The sequence below is a fragment of the Quercus robur genome, chromosome 5 (genome assembly GCF_932294415.1).
Source record: "Quercus robur chromosome 5, dhQueRobu3.1, whole genome shotgun sequence".
Taxonomy (NCBI): Eukaryota; Viridiplantae; Streptophyta; class Magnoliopsida; order Fagales; family Fagaceae; genus Quercus; species Quercus robur.
Window position 1 is genome coordinate 28146171 of NC_065538.1, and position 18704 is coordinate 28164874.

Here is an 18704-nt window from a genome sequence, read left to right on the forward strand (position 1 = left end):
AGAAAAAATAAACTTCAGTATAATTGCTGTAACTTTTGAGGTTCTGATCCCAAATAAATAAATCAATTTCAATCCTTACCGAAATATTCAGGGAATACTTAAATCATATTGTCCTTGAATTTCATTTTGCAGGTTATATTAATGAGCACATGGCAGAACAAATGGTCATGATATGTTGATAAGAATTCTTGACTACTGGCTAGGAAGCTTTCAATACAGACCTCATAGGACCTACATCATTTCTAAACAAAAAACAATTAGTTTAGGGACACTATTTTTCATAACTGTTAATGTGACCTGTTCGGATTGATGTATAATAAAATAGTATCACTGATAACAGTACACCCAAGTGAAAGTGATATTGCTCTAATCGCAATAAGACATGTTACCTGTTGTGAAAATTATTGTGTACTTAGTATTACTTGTTAGAAATAGACACAAAGGCATTGCAAAACTATGATAGGGCATTCCTTTGGGTTTATTTCAACTGTAACTGTAAGTCTATTACAATCACTTCTATCACTATTATCTTGGTCCTGATAGCTAAACAGATGACAGGTGCGCATCACTATAATAGTGAATCATTCTTGATGTGGAATTACTCGCTTCACTGTTGCTTTTGGCAAAACTTGAACGAGAATCCAACTTAGAGGAAGTTGGAGGCTGAGGTACAGAACAATGGCCTTCAAGCATTTGAACTACTTTAGTCATTGCAGGCCTCAAATGCATATCTTCTTGTATGCACCATAGTGCAACTTTGATAGCAGTGATAACCTTTCATCGTTTTCATCAGTTTCTAGCTTTGGATCAAGAATTTCTTTTAGTTTTTCTTCTTCTCTCATCTTGAAGGCATAAGCAGGAAGATAGACTTTGTCTGAACTTTGCCTTGGATCATAATTTTTCCTTCCTCCAATGATCTCAAGCAAGAGCATTCCATAGCTATATACATCACTCTTCTCTGATATGGCATGGTCAAAGATCCATTCTGGTGCAAGGTAACCTTGTACCCCTTAGCTGTGTGCATACAAGACTTTGCTCCCTATCCATAAGCTTAGCCAAACCAAAGTCTGAAACTTTGGCTGAAAAATTATCATCAAGTAGTACATTTTCAGGCTTTATATCACAGTGGACAATTTTCACTTCACACTCCTCATGGAGATAAGCCAACCCCTTTGCTGTACCAACTGCAATGTTGAATCTTGTATTCCAATCCAACATGTGATCACCTTCATTGTTCTTGAAAATCCATCTGTCCAAAGATCCTTTGCCCAAGTACTCATATCCAAGTAGCCGGTGAGGCCCTTCAGCACAGAAGCCTTTGAGCTGGACCAGATGGACATGATGGATACTCCCAATTAGACCAACTTCAGCTCTAAACTCTTTCATTCCCTTCCCAATGGCCTCCAGTTGTTTCACAGCCAATAGAGTACCATCGGGAAACACACCTAGGTAGACAGAACAAAACCCTCCTTCACCAAGTTTTATAGAGAAGTTATTAGTTGCTTCATGAAGATCACTATAGCTGAAGCGAACAGGCATCCCAGAAAGACTATCCAAAAGAGTGTCATCTTCTAAATCGGCTTGGGAAGGTTCCAGCAATATCTTATTTTTACGGTCATAGTAAAATGCTAAAAAGATTAGACCAACAATAACTAGAATTGTTGCGGTGACAATGATTACAATGATTAGAATGTGGCTTACTTCTCTGCTTTTTCCTCTTGCAGGACTTTGCCTTCCATCTCCATTAGAACCATTACTTAAGACCTTCACATAAGAGACATAACCAGCAGAACTTGTGCTTTGCAAACTTCCTATCTGGTCAAACAGAAAGCAATTCCCAGAACTGCTTTCAAAGAATAGCACTAGGCATAAGCAGTTTTGAAGGCAAGCTTGTTTGCAAGCATTTATATCAGATTTCAAAAAGGGTGTGACAAACCCAAGTGCAAAATAATCAAGCTTCTCACCAACATATAAAAGGTCTCCTGAGCCTTGGAGCTATTGCAAGTTGAGATAATCTGAGGCTTGCAATTAAGTTGTAAACTGAGAACAGAAGGGCATTGGCATTGTTTGCTCAAATAGCAGACATAATATGGGTTACAAGGCTCAGGAATGCTGCAGGAACTTTGTGGTATTCTATTTGCCTCAGGAGTAACAGATTTTCCCATTTGAAAATTATAGAATGAGATTGAGCCATCGGAGCCTAATACAGCAGCCCACATGGCATTCGGTTCAAAATGATTGGAGAATGTAAACTGCCAAAGTAAGGCCCCCCTTTGATCATAGAAATTCCATGAATTGGACATCAAAGATGCAGAGTAAACCTTGCCACTGACATTGTTACTACTTATCCTGCTGTCATTTGCAATAGACCAATAGATTTGTGGAGTTTTGTATCCAGCATACAATACCAAGTTTCCTGACTTGATTTCAAGATATTGAGACAAGTTATTGCGGTTGGGAGCACTTTTTAGTTGCATTCCTTCAAAGAATTCCTGGTTGAGTAAAAGGGTATCAGTAGGATGGCTAAAACTCTGCCAAAGAATTCTTCCATTGTCACCAAGCAATGCCAAGTTTCCAGAGTCCTGCAATTCCATGGCTGTAGCTCTTTCTCCTATCGTGTTTGTAGACCAAATCACACCATTCGTGCTTTCCAAGTAAACATTCCCATCATTGCCAAATACAAAATTATCAGACCCGGTGACCATTGAGCCCGTGTTGGCAGTCCAAACCACTTTGTAACTGTTTATGTGAATAACCACTAGTGCAAACATTGTGACATCCTGGCTGTTCTTAAAGCCAAAGGCAAAAACTGAGTTGTTGGATAAGAGGAATAGCCCATAGTTCTCAACATAAACCATCTGAGACGTTTTGAATCCTGGATATATCTGACCAATATTTTGAGTGATGGCAATGCAAGTTTGCAACATAAGGATGAAATAGAAACACAATGTTCTAAATTGTAATAAATCCATTACTTGTGAAGCTGCACCAATTCACTGAATTTGGCCAACAAGACCACCAAAGTCTTGAAATTTGATACCACTAACAATTTCATGTATTTGGGTGAACCAAATTTGAAACATCAGTTCAATACAAGGAATGAGTTAGGCAGAGAGGGTAAAATCTAATATTTGCCCGTAAATTTAAGCATTGATTATGAATAAAACAAGGTACATATACATTCCTTAAACAAAAAGATATATTGTTGAAGGAATAACCTATGAATTTCTAAATACAGAACACAAAGTTTGTAGAAAGTCTGGTCTGGTATCTGAAGTGGACAGATAAAAGAAGAAGATGCAGATGTATTTCGTGTATGTGAAGCAACAAATATAACAAAAAACCTACTACGGATAAACTAGACTGAAGAGAATTCTTGATGATGGACTTTCTGGGCCTAGCAATATAGAAAACTAGAAGCAGATCAAAAACATATTGCATAGCCATTAATGAGGAGAAGGGATGACTCATAACACATTACAAGGATTCATATGACTGACCTCATTCTGTATTCAGTTGACTCTGAAAGAGATGAATGGATCTTGGGCTTTCCCTTGAATTGGGAGAAGAGAGGAAGTAAGATGAATCAAAACTATTATATATATAGTCATATACCATAAGATTCTTCAGTCAGCTGCACTTTCTTCTTATGTGTTCACATATATTGTGGTCAGAACGTTTCACAGTTAAAAAACCTTTGCTTGTGAGAGTATATCACTGTTTTATTTCATTTTAATCTCTATCGTGTACATGACATGCGAAAGTCAAGTCTAGCATATATATTAAAACTTGGCCGACTTTGCTGCCACGCTAGAATCTCTAGTAATATGTGAATCATGACAGCCCAAATCTCTGATAATTTACTACTATGAAAGTGACAATGGAGATTAATTTTTACATTCTAACAACGTGAATCTCTTTGACAATGCTAGGCCAACTCCCATTTCTTAATCTAGCACGTTTCAATCCTCTACGTGAGTAAATGTGTCACAAGTTGACCCCTACTATTTTGTATTTGATTGAAAACTTGCATCATACTGCACAAATTTTCTTCTTCTTTCTCATAGTTTATTTCTCTTTAGTTTCATTTCATTTGAAGAATATTTTTCAGTTGTGTCAACTTTGCACTTGTATCGCTGACCTCAGTTCATTACTGGATATCAATCATATGTACCAGCCAAGTTGCTGATGTAAATTCATTATATATCTCAAACTCGAAACTAAACAAATAAGAAAGTTTCATGTCAACTAGAGGAGTTTCCAGGAACATTCTTAGCAGAATTCAAGGTAAAATCAAGACTAACTTGAGCTTCATTGTGCATGTGAAATTAATAACCTGTTATTCTCTTCTTAAAATTGAAAGGTGAACAAACAAGGGCAATAATTCATTACAAAAGTTTCAAAACTAGTCAGAAACCAAGAAGAGACAAGAAAATATTGCTATTTAAATACCAATACATACGGATCATCAATACTTCATTATACATAGGTTAAAATGAAATCCTCTGGGACAAAAATTTCTTCTATCATCTTGGACCTGATAAGCGAATATCTGAAATGGCTACATCACTTGAGTAATCATTCACACCTGATGCAGTAGCCCCATAACTGTTCCATTTAAAGATGCCTGATAGAGAACCCAACTGAGATGAGGTTGGAGGTGGAGGCGGAGGCACATCACAAAGACCTTGAAGCATTTGGACTACTTTTGCCATTGGTGGCCTTAAATGCATCTCATCTTGTATACACCACATAGCAACTTTGATAGCTGTGACAACCCGCTCATCTTTTTCATCAATCTCTAGCTCTGTATCAAGGATTTCTTTCAGTTTTCCCTCTTCCAACATCTTGGAGGCATAAGAAGGGAAATGGGCTTTCTCTGAATTATGTCGTGAATCATAATTTTTCCTTCCTCCAATAATCTCAAGCAAGACCATACCATAGCTGTACACATCACTCTTCTCTGATATGGCAAAGTTGGTAATCCATTCTGGTGCAAGGTATCCTCTTGTACCCCTCAATGTTGTGTACACAATGCTTTGTTCCCGGTTCATAAGCTTAGCCAAACCAAAGTCTGAAACTTTTGCTATAAAATTATCATCAAGAAGAACATTTTCAGGTTTTATATCACAGTGGACAATCTTCACTTCACACTCCTCATGGAGATAAGCCAACCCCTTTGCTGTACCCAAAGCAATATTAAATCTTGTATCCCAATCCAACAAATTTCCCTCTTCATTCTTGTTGAAGATCCATTTATCCAATGACCCTTTACGCATGTACTCATATACAAGAAGCCTGTGGGGCCCTTCAACACAGAAGCCTTTGAGCTTGACCAGATGCACATGACGGATACTGCCGATGGTAGTAACTTCAGCTTTAAATTCTTTTTTCCCCTGTCCAGCACTCTCCAACCTTTTCACAGCCACTTCTGTACCATCTGGGAGCACACCTATGTAGACTGAGCCAAACCCTCCTTGCCCAACTTTTGTAGAGAAGTTTTTGGTTGCTCTACAAAGATCACCATAACAAAAACGAAAAGGCATTCCAGGAAGATTGTCCAAGAAATCATCCTCTTCTGAATTGCCAAAAGGATATTTGAGTAATATTTTCTTTTTATGTTGGTACCAGTATACTGCATAAATTAGACTAAAGAAAACAATCACTGTTGCAACTATGACCATGGGTAACATAATGTTATTCCCTCCATTTCCAATTTCTTCACTTGCAGGACTTACCACTTTTATATACGAAATATAACCAGCAGAACCCACATTAGACCGTTGTAAACTTCCTATCTGATCAAACAGAAAGCAACTTCCAGAGCTGTTTTCAAAGAACAACGAAAGGCAAGAGCAATTTCCAAGGCATGCTTCTTTGCAAGCATCTAGATTGGATTTCAATGAGGGTGTAACAAAGTCAAGTGCAAAATAGTTGAGCTGTTCGCCAACATATAGAAGCTGTACCGAACTCTTGGAGTTGTTACAGTTTGAATTAATCTGAGGCTTGCAATTAGAGTGAGAGCTGAGAGGCGAAGGGCATTGGCATCTGTTGTCAAAATAGCACACATAGTACGGGCCACATGGCTCAGGTGCGCTACAAGCGCTTTGTGGTATTGTAATTGCCTCGGCAGTCACTGGTTTCCCCTTTTGAAGATTATAGAATGAGATTAACCCATTGGAGCCTAAAACAGCAGCCCAGAAGGGATTCCATCCAGGACTGTTGGAGATGACAAACTGCCAAAGTAAGGTTTTATTTTGATCATAGAAATTCCAGAAATTGGACACCAGAGTCACAGAAAGAACCTTGCCGATGACGGAGTTATTGGTTTTGCGCCTGTCATTTGTTATGGACCAATAAATTTGTGGCGTTTGAAACCCCGCTGACAAGACCAAATCGCCTGATCTGAATTCAAGATAGTGAGACAAGTTATTGCTGTTGGGAAAACTTTTGAGCTGCATTCCATAAAAGAATTCCTGGCCAGGCAAAAGGGTATCAGTAGGATGGCTAAAACTTTGCCATAGAATACTTCCACTGGCCCCAAGCAATACCAAATTTCCCGTATCGCCCATTTCTATGGCTGTAGCTGTTTTCCCTGTAGTGTTTGTAGACCAAACTACACCATCCCCATGTTCCAAGTAAACGTTCCCATCTTCTCCAAACACAAAGTTAGCAGTATTTTGAACCAATAAGCCTCTATTAGCAGTCCAAACTACTTTGGAACTAGGCATGTGAATGACAACTAGTAGAAACAATGTGACATCCACACTAGTGTAGAAACCCAAAGCGAATTTCGAGTTGTTGGATATCAGAAATATACCTTTACTATCAATATATTCCATCTGAGACGCTCGGAAACCAGGATAAATCCGGCCAAACTGTTGAGTGCTGGCCATGCAGATCTCAAACACAAGTAGGAAACTAAGAAACAAGGTTCTAAATTTGAGCAAACCCATAATTCCTAGCAAAACTGGCAACCAGTAAAAACAATTCTGATGTTTGGCCAAATTTAGCCAGGAAAACCAATAAAAAAGTATTAAACAAGGAATTTGAATTTTGCTAATGCTCTATAGTCTCTAAAACTCAATTATGTAACTGGGAAAAAGAGTTTGCCACCCAGATACAAGATGAAAATTTTCTACTCAAAAAGCTGAAAGATAATTATGAATTTGTAGAAAGAATTGTACAATTGCACAAAAGAGTCCAATGACAAGATCTATGTGTAGAAATCAAAGTGAGACAGAGTTAAGAAAAGAAAAATAAGATATTCCCAAGTGTATCTTATTTGTGTGAAGCAAAGTAAAGAGAGTAAGAAACAACTAAAACAAGGAATTCCTTGGTGAGCGTTGATAGGTTTTCTTTGTTAACGGTAAGAATAATTTGAAATGAGTGGCAAAACAACAAAAGATGCTTGCTTAGCCATGAATGAAGGGAAAAAGAAAATGACCCAGAACCAGAAAAGGAGTGGAGATAGAGACATGACTGACCTCATTCCTTGATTCAGTAACAGAAAGTCAGAAACAAGGGGATTAGCAAAGATGGGTTCTTGGCTTTTTCTTCATGTTTTGGACTGTAAGAAGAATCGTCTCTCTCTCTCTCTCTCTCTCTTTCTGTGCAGGTAGAGAGAGAAATACAGAGTGAGATAGAAAAGTTGAGTAGCCAGGTTATGAAAATAGTTTATAATGCAGTTCCAAACTGTTTCTTTATTAGCACCGAACATGCTTTGAGCTGTTAAAGTATTCATCCGTAAAATCGATAAAGATGCTCTTTCTTAGATTCAGCTAGGCAGCTATTCATCAGTTACTTTATTATGTTTTCTATTCTCTCTTTTTCTCTTTTTTTTTTTAATTAAAAAAAAAAAAAAAAAAAAAAAAAACTAAAAAACCCATTTAAAAAAAAAAAAAATCTCAACCAACAAACAAACAAAAATAAAAAGTAAAAATTCTACAAGACATCGTGACCATTTTAAAACATGTGTCGCGTTTGTATCACTTTTCAATACATGTACACGGAAGTAAGCAAAAAATTTCTTTTACCCGATGTTTTTATTACTTTTGTTTAGTCTGCTTAACTAGTCAGGTTGAATATGATTGAATTTGATATGATCGGGTCCAAGTATGAGTTAGAATTTTATTGGAAAGATTGCCATTCCTATGATACCCTATGTATTCTATCTTTAGCGGTTAAATTAACCTAATATGATTGGTATTTTTTCTCACTTAAAAATCGTCAACATACTAGGCCTATAGCTATACATAACCTAGTAAATTCCCTTTGTTGTCAATGGCCGCCACTTCCACTTAAGGAGTTGGTATTTGTTGGTAAGAAAATTGAGCTTGGTTTTAGAATCAAAACATACAATTGGTAAAGACTAAAGAGGCAGTATAAGTCAAGAACATAATTTCTAATATCTTTTTTTCGTGTTTCTTTCCGTATCAAATGATAATAATAATAATAATAATAAACACCTCAATTATAAAAAAGTTAAGTAATACATAGATTCTTAAGTTTACTGTCTTTGTAATTTTTCTTTTAAGAAACTAGTCTTTGTAATTAATTAAAAAAAAAATGTAATACAAAACATGAAATAAAGTCATATCACCTCTAAAAATATACACCGCTTAGTAATAAAATATATTATATTATTATTAGATAAAGATAAATAAATAAATAATTAAGAAAAAATTTACAATGAGACTTATGAGTTATGACAAACCACTCGAAGATAGTAATAGATGCGACATTAATTTCAAGTTTTAGACAAAACTTAATGTCAACAAGATCCACGTCCTAGTTTCATTAGTTGGCGAGCATTCTGAGAATCAATTTTGTGCCTCAAGTGGTACTTCAATGGTTTAATATTTAGTTAATGTACCATTGGAAACAATTTATTTAGTTAAAACTGAAAATTTTTTGTTGGAAATACTATAAATAAAACTAAAAGGTAGCTGAATTAATATAGTGAAACTCATGAATAGTATCAAAAAGTATAATTAGACTTATGAATAGTAGCAAAAATAAACTGAATAATATTAAAAATAAGCTGGTTTTTTAAGCCAATGCCAAATGCAACTAGTTTACATTCTTATTAGACATACAATTCATGTTACATGTGTATTTGTGTGAATGGAAAATGTCTTTTCACACATCTCTACGTAATTTAAGCCAATTTGGCTAATGTTTCTTAATAAAATTTATAGCTTCTTGCTATAAATAAATAAATAAATAAATAATTGTTTGATTATGTTGAAACTTGAAGCTGCTTGATTTTATTTTTATTTTTCCTTACAACAATTAGGGTTATTTAAATCCAGGTACTTCTCATAGGATGATACATTGGATTTTGCTTCTACTTTGAATGGATCAATAATCAGTTATCCATTTTGATTAGCCGAGCAGGAGCAGGAGGAGGAAAAAAAAAAGACACTCTGTAATTCAAAGCAGATGAACAAATAGTAAATGGGTGATGAGTCTCTCACAGCTAGGACCCGAATTCTGGTGTTGGGTGTTAGGTTACAGTGCAATTTGAAGTTTAGGGCGATGAATTTAGTTAATTATTTAAATATTAATTATTCAACTTTTTATGTTATTTAAAAACATTATTCTTTTTATTTCTTTTTGGATGCAAAATTGCTAATTAAGTTTTTGTATTTAGGTTTTATTAACATCTCTTTTACAAGTTATTAAGAAAATTGATTGTTAATAATTATTCAACACACTCATAATTTTTTTTGCAAATGTAACCGTTTAGGATTTCAATTGGGCATAATTTCAATTGACTTAATATTTTGGGACATTCTCGGAGGTGGGGAGAAAGAACGCAAAACACACCTACATTTTTTTCTGATGAAAAAATATATATCTATATATATATATATATATATATTTGTCATCTAAAACTTTGGAACTTTTTTTTTCTTAACAAGTTCAGGTAGTGAGAGACTTCAGACCCTTTATGTAACTTTTACTACTAAACATATTCTAAATATAATATAGAATTTTAGAAATATAGAGAATAAATTAATACATATAATATAGAAATATAAGCGGGTAGCGGGGTGCCAAAATACTATTTTGGTTAATACATTTTGGGTTCATTATCAATTTAGTCCTTATTATTATTATTATTTTGAACAACTGTTATTTTTAACTTATAGTCAATTTAGTTTCAGTCGTCAATTCACTAATATAAATTGACTTAAGTTAACTAAAAGTTGAAAATAACCATAGCCAAATTGATTGCTAACAAAATGTAAGAACTAAATTGACAATGACTCCAAGATTATAAGGATCAAAATGGTATTTTTGCCTCAATAAATTAATCGGATAAGTAGCGCCTTAGGCCTAGGCCTAGAGCGAGCCTACTTAAAATAACTACAATATGAGCCGAGAGTCCTAGAGCAATGCTAGGACCACATAGTTTTACACATCTTTAGCCAAAACTCATTGCATGATGAATCGTGAGTGATAGAGGTATAGACCCACCACCACATCTCACTCACAACTTGTCATGTTGCAAGTTATGGACAAAGTTGTATAAAATTATGTGCCCTTAGCATTTTCCAAAATGTTATTGTCCAATTAAATTATTTACTTATTCCATATGCGTTTGAAAACGCTTATTTATTATTGGATTGTTTGTCTAAATGGAAGATAAGAAGTTATTTTAAAGACAAAGTTTGTGTTTGGAGCTTTGGACTTCAACCACTAATATAAAAATGACATTTGTTCTTGTTATTGTACAAGACATTAGTTGAGTTAAATGAGTCATTAGGGAATGCATGTCCATCTTCCTATTGAAGCCAAACTTTGCTTTTTTTAAGAATTCTTATAAAGAGAACCCGTATGGGAGAGAGTTCCCTTTGACAATAAGACCCTTGATGTCTGTCATCTTGTTAGGACTGTTGCATCTTGAGAAACAAGCTAGCCTAAAGAATAAGATGTGAGACCCTCAACCATAGCATAAGGACTAGCATTTTGTTGAGAGGGTAATCTAATTAAGAAAAAGAGCACCAATACTAGATGCTTCTTAAAGTCAAAAGGATTTTTTTTTTTTTTTTTTTAATTCAAAGATAAAAGAGATTTTCTTTTTTCGTTTTTCGTTTTTTTTTTTAATCATTTTGATCGAAGGACATAAAATTCAAAGACTGATTGTTTTCACCAAAAAATGGGTAGTTGAAAAATCGTGGTCACAGGGAGGCCAAAAAAGAAAAAAAAAAAAAGAACAGCTCCTTTCACAACAAAATCATTTAATAAAAGAATGGGAAAAACTTTGATTGTGTTGCTCATGTTATATAAATCCAAGGGTTAGGAATAACAAGTTCTTCATTATCTGTGATCCAAAAAAAAAAAAATTATCTAATATAGAATAACTACTTAGAATAATAAACCAAATTACATTTGTCGAGAAGAGCTTTTCTAAATGTATTTCTTTTATCATTTCATCCAAGAGTGAGAGTTGCTCTAATTTCATGAATTTTTTTAAAAATACCCTTTCCTTGAATATCATTGAAAAGAGTATTTTGGATTACATAATTGTGGAGCAGTTAGTAACCCAAAATTTCTAGAATAGAGCCTAACATCTTATCTCACCTAATTGTGGAGCAGTTCTTGATTGGATAACTAGCGCACACAATTATTGACATTCTTGTCCGAGTGCTCCTTACAAGGAGTGCTAATCATGTAAACAACGTGCAAATTGGAATTTGCCTCTACCAACCCACCACCTTCTTGGTCCCAGCATACCATGCTAATTTTTAATTCATTGATAATGACCCAAAATTTAATTTAGTGTCAATATACTCAATGTATATGTCAACTAGCTTGAACTTAGATCTCTCTTCATCTAAAGTTTGCGACATTATCCTATTCAAGGTACAGCCATACACTTACCCAAACCCAAATACTCTCTCTCTCTCTCACAAAATACCATTCTTTGCCAAATTTGGCGAAATTGTGCTTGCAAAGTTGCATTGACAATAAGTGACAATAATATGGAAATATGGGTTCCAACTATCATTATTCACCAAAAGACTATTATCATTGGATTTCTTTTCTCATGGAATCTAGTAACACTCTCCGAGTAGAGAATTCAAATTTTGCTATTTCCATTTTCCATTTTCAAAGCTTAGTTGTCTTTTGCATGTGTATCCTTATATAATAATATTCAAGTCGCAAGGATGCTATAGCAGCTAGATCTTCTCCTTCTTCTTCTTTCTTTTTTTTTTTTTTTTTTTCCTTTTTTTTTTGGTGCAAAAAGTTGGACAAGAGAAATATAAGTAATATTATGAATACATATTTTTATGGATTTTGCTAATGTGTGCCCTAAGGGCACAATAATGATTAACTATTTTTGAAAAAAAATTTCTCGAGAATTAAAAAAGTATTGACAACTTTTTCAATTTTCAAGAAAATATTTTTAAAAATAGATAATTAATGTGTACCCTTAAAGCACACGTTAACCGACCTTATTTTTATCCAGACCTTCAAGGTTCAAATGCAGACTCTCACATTTTTTAAGGTATTCAAAGTCCGTAACACACCTTTTTTTTTCACTTGTATTTGAAGTTTCGAGAATCAGTCATCACTTTAGTAAATTCCTTAGGCCCCCGCCATTTTGTACCTTCTTTTCCAACCATTCAACGTGTCTTATAAAGATCAAAGACTTGCCCACTACTTTTCGTACAAACAAAGATTATATAGGAAGAACCTAAAAATTACTGTACTAGAGAACGAAACTGATTTTGACACTAAAATTAAAGTAAGGGTTTGAATTCGAAACCCTTTATCAAGTTTGCCCACTTTTTTTTTTTTTTTTTTTTTTTTTTTTAGCATTGAGATTGGAGACCGAGGAGTGTTTTCTTTAAAAGTGGCTTATAAAAACCCTAACCTCACCATTTTCATTGAAGTATCTAAAGATTAAATAACAAAACTTAGGTACATTTACATGGGTATAATACACTAAATTTCTCCAATTAAATTTTAATGTAGGGTTGTATTGATAAATAGTGAAAAAATATTAGTCTTTTATAAGAATAATTAAATGTAATACAAATACTTGTTTAAATTTAACTTAAAAACCTAATATAACATATTTTTACTCAAATTTAAAAAAGACAATAAAGAAATATAAATTCCTATTGCCAAAATGTAAGAATTGGCCACAAAGTTAATTGTGATATGCATGTTCACTGGCCAACAAAGAAAGACCACGTAATTGTGATTGTCGGTCGATTTAATTGATAAAGCTTTTATCATCATTATAGGACTTGGAATCGAATCGGGAAGAATTTTAGAAAGAAAGAACTTACCAAAAAGAAAAAAGAGTCAAAGTTCACTCTAGAATTTGAGTGGGTTCATGTTCAACATGTTTGTGTCATAAAATGAAAAGTATAAAAGCACTAGCAGAAAATAGCTGATTCTGCTGGCCAGAAACATGAAATCAATTAATGGAAAATTTGGGGTCTAGCAGAGGAACAGTCAGGACATATGTTAAGTGTTAAGAATGATTATGTTATGCAATTCATGATATGAGGAAATTATTGGTAGGCGACCAATATTTTTGAATTTCTCTGGTATGTTGTAAAGTGAAATTTGACCTTTGCATTGAAATTTTGGGCCAAATGGTCAATGTGCTCAACAAAGAATTATTCTTGCAAACTATTGGGAGCCCATAGTTTGCATTACAGCCCAAAGTTACCTATCTGGTCTTAACCAGAATTTGCATTAGACTGCAAATAAGTCAATTAATGGCCTTGTATTTACAAATTCAACATGCTATTTCCCATCATTTATCCATATTCCCATCAAAAAAAAAAAAAAAAAAAATCATTTATCCATATTTTAGTTGAACTAAAATTATACTCTCTCTCTTTTATTTATTTTATTTTAATTTCTTTTAAATATACACATGAGTTTACTCTTTTCTTTTTTAAATTGAGTTTTTGATGATTTATTCATATTAAACTCTTCGTTTTTTGCACCTTATTAACTCATCTAGAACAAAAAACTTTTATAAAAAAAATACTTAAATAAGACATGTGACACATGATAACAATTGAAATCTAATTTAGAACCTAATTGAATTTTCTCTTCACTTTGCATATATATATATATTCGGATTGATTACTTCATGCGTCCTAATCTTCAAATTCTTTATTGATTTAACTTAGACCATATTTCAGGCTGAAATTTTTTTCCAGCAACACAAATAGTTTATAGTTATTCGAGTCTATCTTTAGCTAACTGACTTTTGATTGATATGATGTTTAGGATAAGGAGGGCATCATCAGCTTTAGCCCCAGGTTACACAGATGAGGCAATAAATATTTATGGAGAATTAGTGTTCTTTACTAGTTCATGATGTGTACATTAAAATAGTCCCACCAGATAGTAAGCCTGATGGGTATCATAGGTTACCAACCTTTTATTTATTTATTTTTTGATAGTGGGTATCATAGGTTACCTACCTGAGGTGCTAGCAAAACAAGCATTCAAACCCTTTACTACAAGGACTAATGTAACAACTCCTCGAAGCATTTGCTCAGGTATGGGAATGGCTATTCACTGTTATTAATGGATATCCATTTCCTAAGGAAACAAATGCTTTGAATGGCATTGGCCATTCATTTTGATATCTATTCAGTATACAAAATGTTGTAACATATAATAGCAACAAGATGAAAGCCTAAGATAGAACTTTCCACATTTAGAAAGAAAGTAAAGTAAAAATTGCTTCCTATCTTGGGCCTGATAGCCGAACGTCTGACATGAGTACATCACTAAAATCAAGCAGTCCTGAAGAAGATGCCTCTTCAGTGCTCCATTTGTAGAAACTTGAGTGAGAACTAAGCTGAGAGAAGGTTGGTGGTGAAGGTACGGCGGAAAGACCTTCAAGCATTTGAACTACTTTGGTCATCGACGGCCTTAAATGCATTTCGTCCTGTATACACCACAATGCTACTTTGATTGCAGTGGAAACCCTTTCGTCGTTCTCATCAATCTCTAGCGTAGAATCAAAGATTTCTGTCAGTTTTCCTGCTTCTAACAATTTTGAGGCATAAACAGGAAAATAGGCTTTCTCCAAATTCTCTTCTGGATCATAATTCTTCCTTCCTCCAATGATCTCAAGCAAGACCATGCCATAGCTGTATACATCACTCTTCTCTGATATGGCATAGTTGGTGATCCATTCAGGTGCAAGGTAACCTCTTGTACCCCTTAATGTCGTATACACAAGGCTTTGTTCTCGATTCATTAGCTTGGCCAAACCAAAATCTGATACTTTAGCTACATAATTATCATCAAGAAGAACATTTTCAGGTTTTATATCGCAGTGAATAATTTTAACTTCACACTCCTCATGAAGATAAGCTAATCCCTTTGCAGTACCCACTGCGATGTTGAATCTTGTATCCCAATCTAACAAGTGACCCCCTTTTTTGTTCTTAAAGATCCATTTATCCAAAGACTGTTTACCCATGAACTCATAGACAAGAAGCCGGTGAGAACCCTCAGCACAGAAGCCTTTGAGCTTGACTAGATGGACATGATGGATACTGCCAATAATCGTAACTTCAGCTCTAAATTCCTTTTTCCCCTGCCCAATGCCTTCCAATTTTTTCACAGCCAAGCGGGTATCATCTGGTAGAACACCTAGGTAGACTGATCCAAACCCTCCCTGACCAACCTTTGAAGTGAAATTTCTAGTTGCTTGACAGAGATCACTATAACTGAAACGAGCAGGCATCCCAGAAAGACTATTCAAGAAATTATCTTCTTCTGATATTTCTTCAGAATATTCCAGCAATCCCTTCCTTCTGTGGTAATACCAGAATCCCACATAAAGTAGGCCAAGAACAACCACTACGGTTGCAATAGCTATGAATACAATTGATAAAATATGCTTGTTTTCCATTCTTCTGGCATTACTTGGTCTACCATCACCACTAACTGGGACCTTCATGTATGAAAAATAACCAGGAGAACCTTCACTAGCACGTTGCAGGCTCCCTATCTCATCAAATAGAAAGCATTTCCTAGAACTTTTTTCATAGAACAGCACAAGGCAGGAGCAACTTGCAAGGCAAGCTTCTTGGCATGCATTTAGATTAGACTTCAGAAGGGGTTGAACAAATCCAAGTGCAAAATAAGTAAGCCTCTCACCAACATATAAAAGCTCTACTGAACTTTGGGAGCTATTACAGGTTGAGACAGTCTGAGGTTTGCAATTATTTTCAGAGATAAGAGATGTAGGGCATTGGCACCAGTTGTCAAAATAGCACACAAAATATGGATCACAAGGCTCAGGAATACTGCAGGACTCTTGTGGTATCTTAGTTGCCTCAGAAGTGACACCCTTTCCCTTTTGAAGATTATAAAATGATATTAACCCATCAGAGCCTAAAACAGCAGCCCACAAGGCATCGGTACCATTATAGTCAGAGAAAACCAATTGCCAAAGTAAAGATCCATCTCGATCATAGAAATTCCATGTATTGGAAATAAGAGAGAGAGAATTAACACTGCCACTGACACTGTTATTGGTTTTCCTGCTATCATTTGAAATGGACCAATAAATTTGTGGAGTTGCATAACCTGCGTACAAGACCACATCACCTGAATTGAATGCAAGATAATGAGACAAATTTTTGTGGTTTGGAAAGCTTTTAAGTTTCATTCCTTCCTGGAACACCTGGCCAGGTAAAAGGGTATCAGTGGGATGGCTAAAACTCTGCCAAAGAACACGTTTATTCTCAGCAAACAAGACCAAGTTTCCTGAGTCCTGCAACTCCATGAATTTAGCACTTTTCCCTGTTGTGTTTGTAGACCAAACTACACCATCCCCTCTTTCCAAAAACACATTCCCCTGGTTGTCAAAGACAAATTTATCAGAATTGTCGATCAGCAAGCCTCTGTTAGCAGTCCAAATCACTTTGGAACTACCCAGGTGAATGACTACTAGCAGAAACAATTTGACATCCAGGGCAGTGTAAAAGGATAAAGCGAATGCCGAGTTGTTGGAAAGCAAGAATAGCCCATCATTATCAGCCCATTCACCATGCGATGTTTGAAATCCAGGATATATCTTGCCAACATATTCATTGCTGGCGCTGCATATCTCAAAGACAAGGAGGAGACAAAGACACAAAGTTCTGAATTGGAACAAACCCATCAATTCTGAAACTGCACCAATCCCAATTTTGGCTAAGTAGGCCCCAAATATCTGTTCAAAGTTTCATACCTATAAAAAATTTCAGGGGTTTGGGCTAATTAGTTTAGAAAAAAAAAGGTTCAATGCTAGGGAAATTAAAATGATACACGCAAGATATTTCTTTGTGCTTGCTTATACATGCCCCCAATGAAATTCTATTGCAAAAGAATAAAATCTTATACACAGTTACAGGAGTAGAATTCTACATTGAAGAGAACTGAAAGATAAACATAAACTTGAGGTGGAAAATGTCTACAAAATAATTTACACACAAAAATAGTCCAATTGCAAGTTCTATTTCTAGAATTCATGGGAGAGTTTCAAATATGATAGAAAAAATAGATTTTGCATACTCTATCTACTATCTAACCCAGGTGAAGCGAAACAAACATAGCAAAAAGCCAAAAACAAATACAAAAAATAAAAAAATAAAGAGAGAGAGATCTTAAATGAGAAACAAGAAACTAGGAATAAACTAATAGAAATTAAGATAGTTATAGGTGATACTGAATTGTTTTGCACACAAAGATAGTCTAATTACAAGTTCCAATGTTTAAGCATTTAAATCGAGGAAGGAATTAAGAAAAGAAAATTCAAATATTACCACCTCTGTTTTATGTGAGCTAAGCAAAGCAAACTGAACACGAAACTGCAATACATATCTACTAGAAATGAAGAAAATACTTGGTTATTAAATGATTATTGATGGGTTTCTTTGCTTAACGCTATATCAATCTATATATAAATATTACCAAGTTAAACACACAAGAAAAAAAAAAAGTCTTGCATGGCTATCAACGAAAAAAGAAAAGAAAAAAGGCCCAGAGAATGAGTATAGAGACATGGCTGACCTCATTTCTTGATGTTGTTACAGAGACAAATGGATTCACAGAGATGGGGTCTTGGCTTTTTTTTCTTACTTGATGATCTACACAGAGAGACAGAGAGAGAAGTTGGAACTTTGCTTTGGAAGCCTTGGAGTGGGCAGGTGAGGTAATGAAAAATGTGGTTCCAAGTTGCCCTTTCATTACACTGAAACTTTAACGCATTCAGCTGCCTTTTTATCTTTTATTTTTTATTTTTGAGGATTTGTCTTTGCAGTTGGCACTTTGCACTTTGCACTTTGCATCCCATTGACCACTGTTTGCTTTTGAAAAGGGCAGTTGTGTACATGCGCGATGTGCCACTGTTATTAAATCAATTGCATTTGTGCACCTGCTTTTTTCTTTTTTCTTTTTTTCGAGCAAATTATTGTCTGTTTTTTTCTTTTCTTTATCTTTTCATGTTCAACGCAGTACTCTTACAAATTTGATATCTACCAACAGTATCAACCAAAATCTACCATTACCTAAAATTTCAAACAAATACCAATCTTTAATATAGACAAAGGTACTTAACCCAAAAAAAAAATAATATATATATATATATAGACAAAGGTACTCTCACAAAAAAAAAAAAAAAAAAAAAAAAAGGCACAACAAAAGCTGCACTA

The 18704-nt window shown here is 34.6% G+C and overlaps 2 protein-coding genes and 1 pseudogene across 2 annotated transcripts; all 3 read right to left on the reverse strand.

Annotated features, from left to right (window-relative positions):
- Positions 1-390: 390 nt before the first annotated feature.
- Positions 391-3641, reverse strand: LOC126725696 (G-type lectin S-receptor-like serine/threonine-protein kinase SD2-5; annotated as a pseudogene).
- A 723-nt stretch (positions 3642-4364) lies between these two features.
- Positions 4365-7742, reverse strand: LOC126725697 (G-type lectin S-receptor-like serine/threonine-protein kinase SD2-5). Its single transcript, XM_050430532.1, has one exon. The coding sequence runs from the start codon at positions 6954-6956 to the stop codon at positions 4527-4529; it is 2430 nt and encodes an 809-aa protein (XP_050286489.1). The 5' UTR covers positions 6957-7742; the 3' UTR covers positions 4365-4526.
- A 6805-nt stretch (positions 7743-14547) lies between these two features.
- On the reverse strand, positions 14548-18253 carry LOC126725698 (G-type lectin S-receptor-like serine/threonine-protein kinase SD2-5). Its single transcript, XM_050430533.1, has 2 exons — positions 18064-18253; positions 14548-17242 (listed from the first exon to the last, which is right to left on the reverse strand). Exon 2 carries the CDS (start codon positions 17171-17173, stop codon positions 14738-14740), a length of 2436 nt encoding a protein of 811 aa, XP_050286490.1. The 5' UTR covers positions 17174-17242; positions 18064-18253; the 3' UTR covers positions 14548-14737.
- Positions 18254-18704: the final 451 nt, after the last annotated feature.